Here is a 1,343-nt window from a genome sequence, read left to right on the forward strand (position 1 = left end):
GGGGGGGGTGCGAGCTTCTCACCGGCGGTATTCTGTATCGCATTGAGGTTCTTGGCAACGGCAAGGCCGAGGGAAAGGGGATCGGAGTCATGGGCCTCGAGATGGTCAATGGCTGGGGATATTCGGACGCCCACTCTGCCCGGCCCAACGGCAGAGGTCACGGATCGGACAAGTTCGACGAGGAACCGGATACGGTTCTGTAGCGGACCGCCGTAACGGTCGGACCGGTCGTTGATGCCGTCTTTGAGAAACTGGTCTATCAGGTAACCGTGGGCCCCGTGAATCTCCACGCCGTCGAAACCTGCACGTAGAGTTCAAAAACTGAGATGCCCGCGAAAAAAATGACATACCGCCCAATTCAAATGCATTTACATATCTAACACCTACAATTTATTTTTTTATATTTATACCCCTCAAATCTTTCGTATCACATCACATCAAAAAAATCACACCTTTTTTTTTTAATGCACATTTCCATAAGAAAAAAATATTAATTTTTAAATTAAATTATAAGTCTTTTAGAGGACTATTTAAACACAACTAAAAAAAGAATTTTAAAGTAATTTGGCATTTCAAAACCCAATTTAAATAATCGGGAACTATTTTAATATTTTACTCCATAATTTTATAGCACCGAAGTGTTATAAATATAATTATCAAAAATGATATGTTCAACATGTAAGTCCATAAGAATTGTGAGGTAGATATGTACACAAATCGTTAAAATCTAATATAAAAATATAATAATAATAAAACTAAATAACTAATTAATTCAAGCTAAAATGATCAGAATATGGTCGATTAAAAATTTATTCGTGTTTGGTTGATTTATAAATCGAGCTCAATAAAATTATTCGTGCTTAACTTGTTAGTTTAACAAATGAATCAAACACAAACTACTAACTCAAGCTGTTCGCTAACCCTCATCTTGGTGCATTATACCGAGTGTATGATCAACTCTATCTCAACTTAATGCCACATCCCAAAAGAGCTCTTAGGAGTGGTGGGCAGCCCAAGTCTTAAATACTGATTTTCGGCCCTACATCTAGCCAATGTGAGACTTTTTGTCTGTGACATTTTCTTCCACCCAATCACGTGACGCCCTCGTCACGGATCAACTCCGCCGAGAATTCCACTGGACCATGGGGAATCCACACACCTGGCAGACAATAATCTGCACTGATACCACTTGTCACATCCCAAAAGAGCTTTTAGGGGTGGTCGGCAGCCCAGGACTTAAATACTAATTTTCGGCCCTACACCTAGCAGATGTAGGACTTTTTGTCCGTGACAGTAAAGTTCAACAAGACGAGTTGCTCGAGTCGAGCTTAATATGCCAATTA

At 40.1% G+C, this 1,343-nt stretch overlaps 1 protein-coding gene across 1 annotated transcript in view; it reads right to left on the reverse strand.

Annotated features, from left to right (window-relative positions):
* Positions 1-314, reverse strand: part of LOC110038515 (12-oxophytodienoate reductase 7-like) — a gene marked incomplete at its 5' end in the record, with an annotated part of 746 nt that extends 432 nt beyond the window's left edge. The window contains one exon of the mRNA XM_020743378.1: positions 12-314. Coding sequence (XP_020599037.1) covers positions 12-314 — 303 coding nt within the window. The remainder of the gene's footprint in view (positions 1-11) is intronic.
* Between the last annotated feature and the right edge of the window lie 1,029 nt (positions 315-1,343).

Source organism: Phalaenopsis equestris, unplaced genomic scaffold, assembly GCF_001263595.1.
Source record: "Phalaenopsis equestris unplaced genomic scaffold, ASM126359v1 Scaffold233009, whole genome shotgun sequence".
Classification (NCBI taxonomy): domain Eukaryota; kingdom Viridiplantae; phylum Streptophyta; class Magnoliopsida; order Asparagales; family Orchidaceae; genus Phalaenopsis; species Phalaenopsis equestris.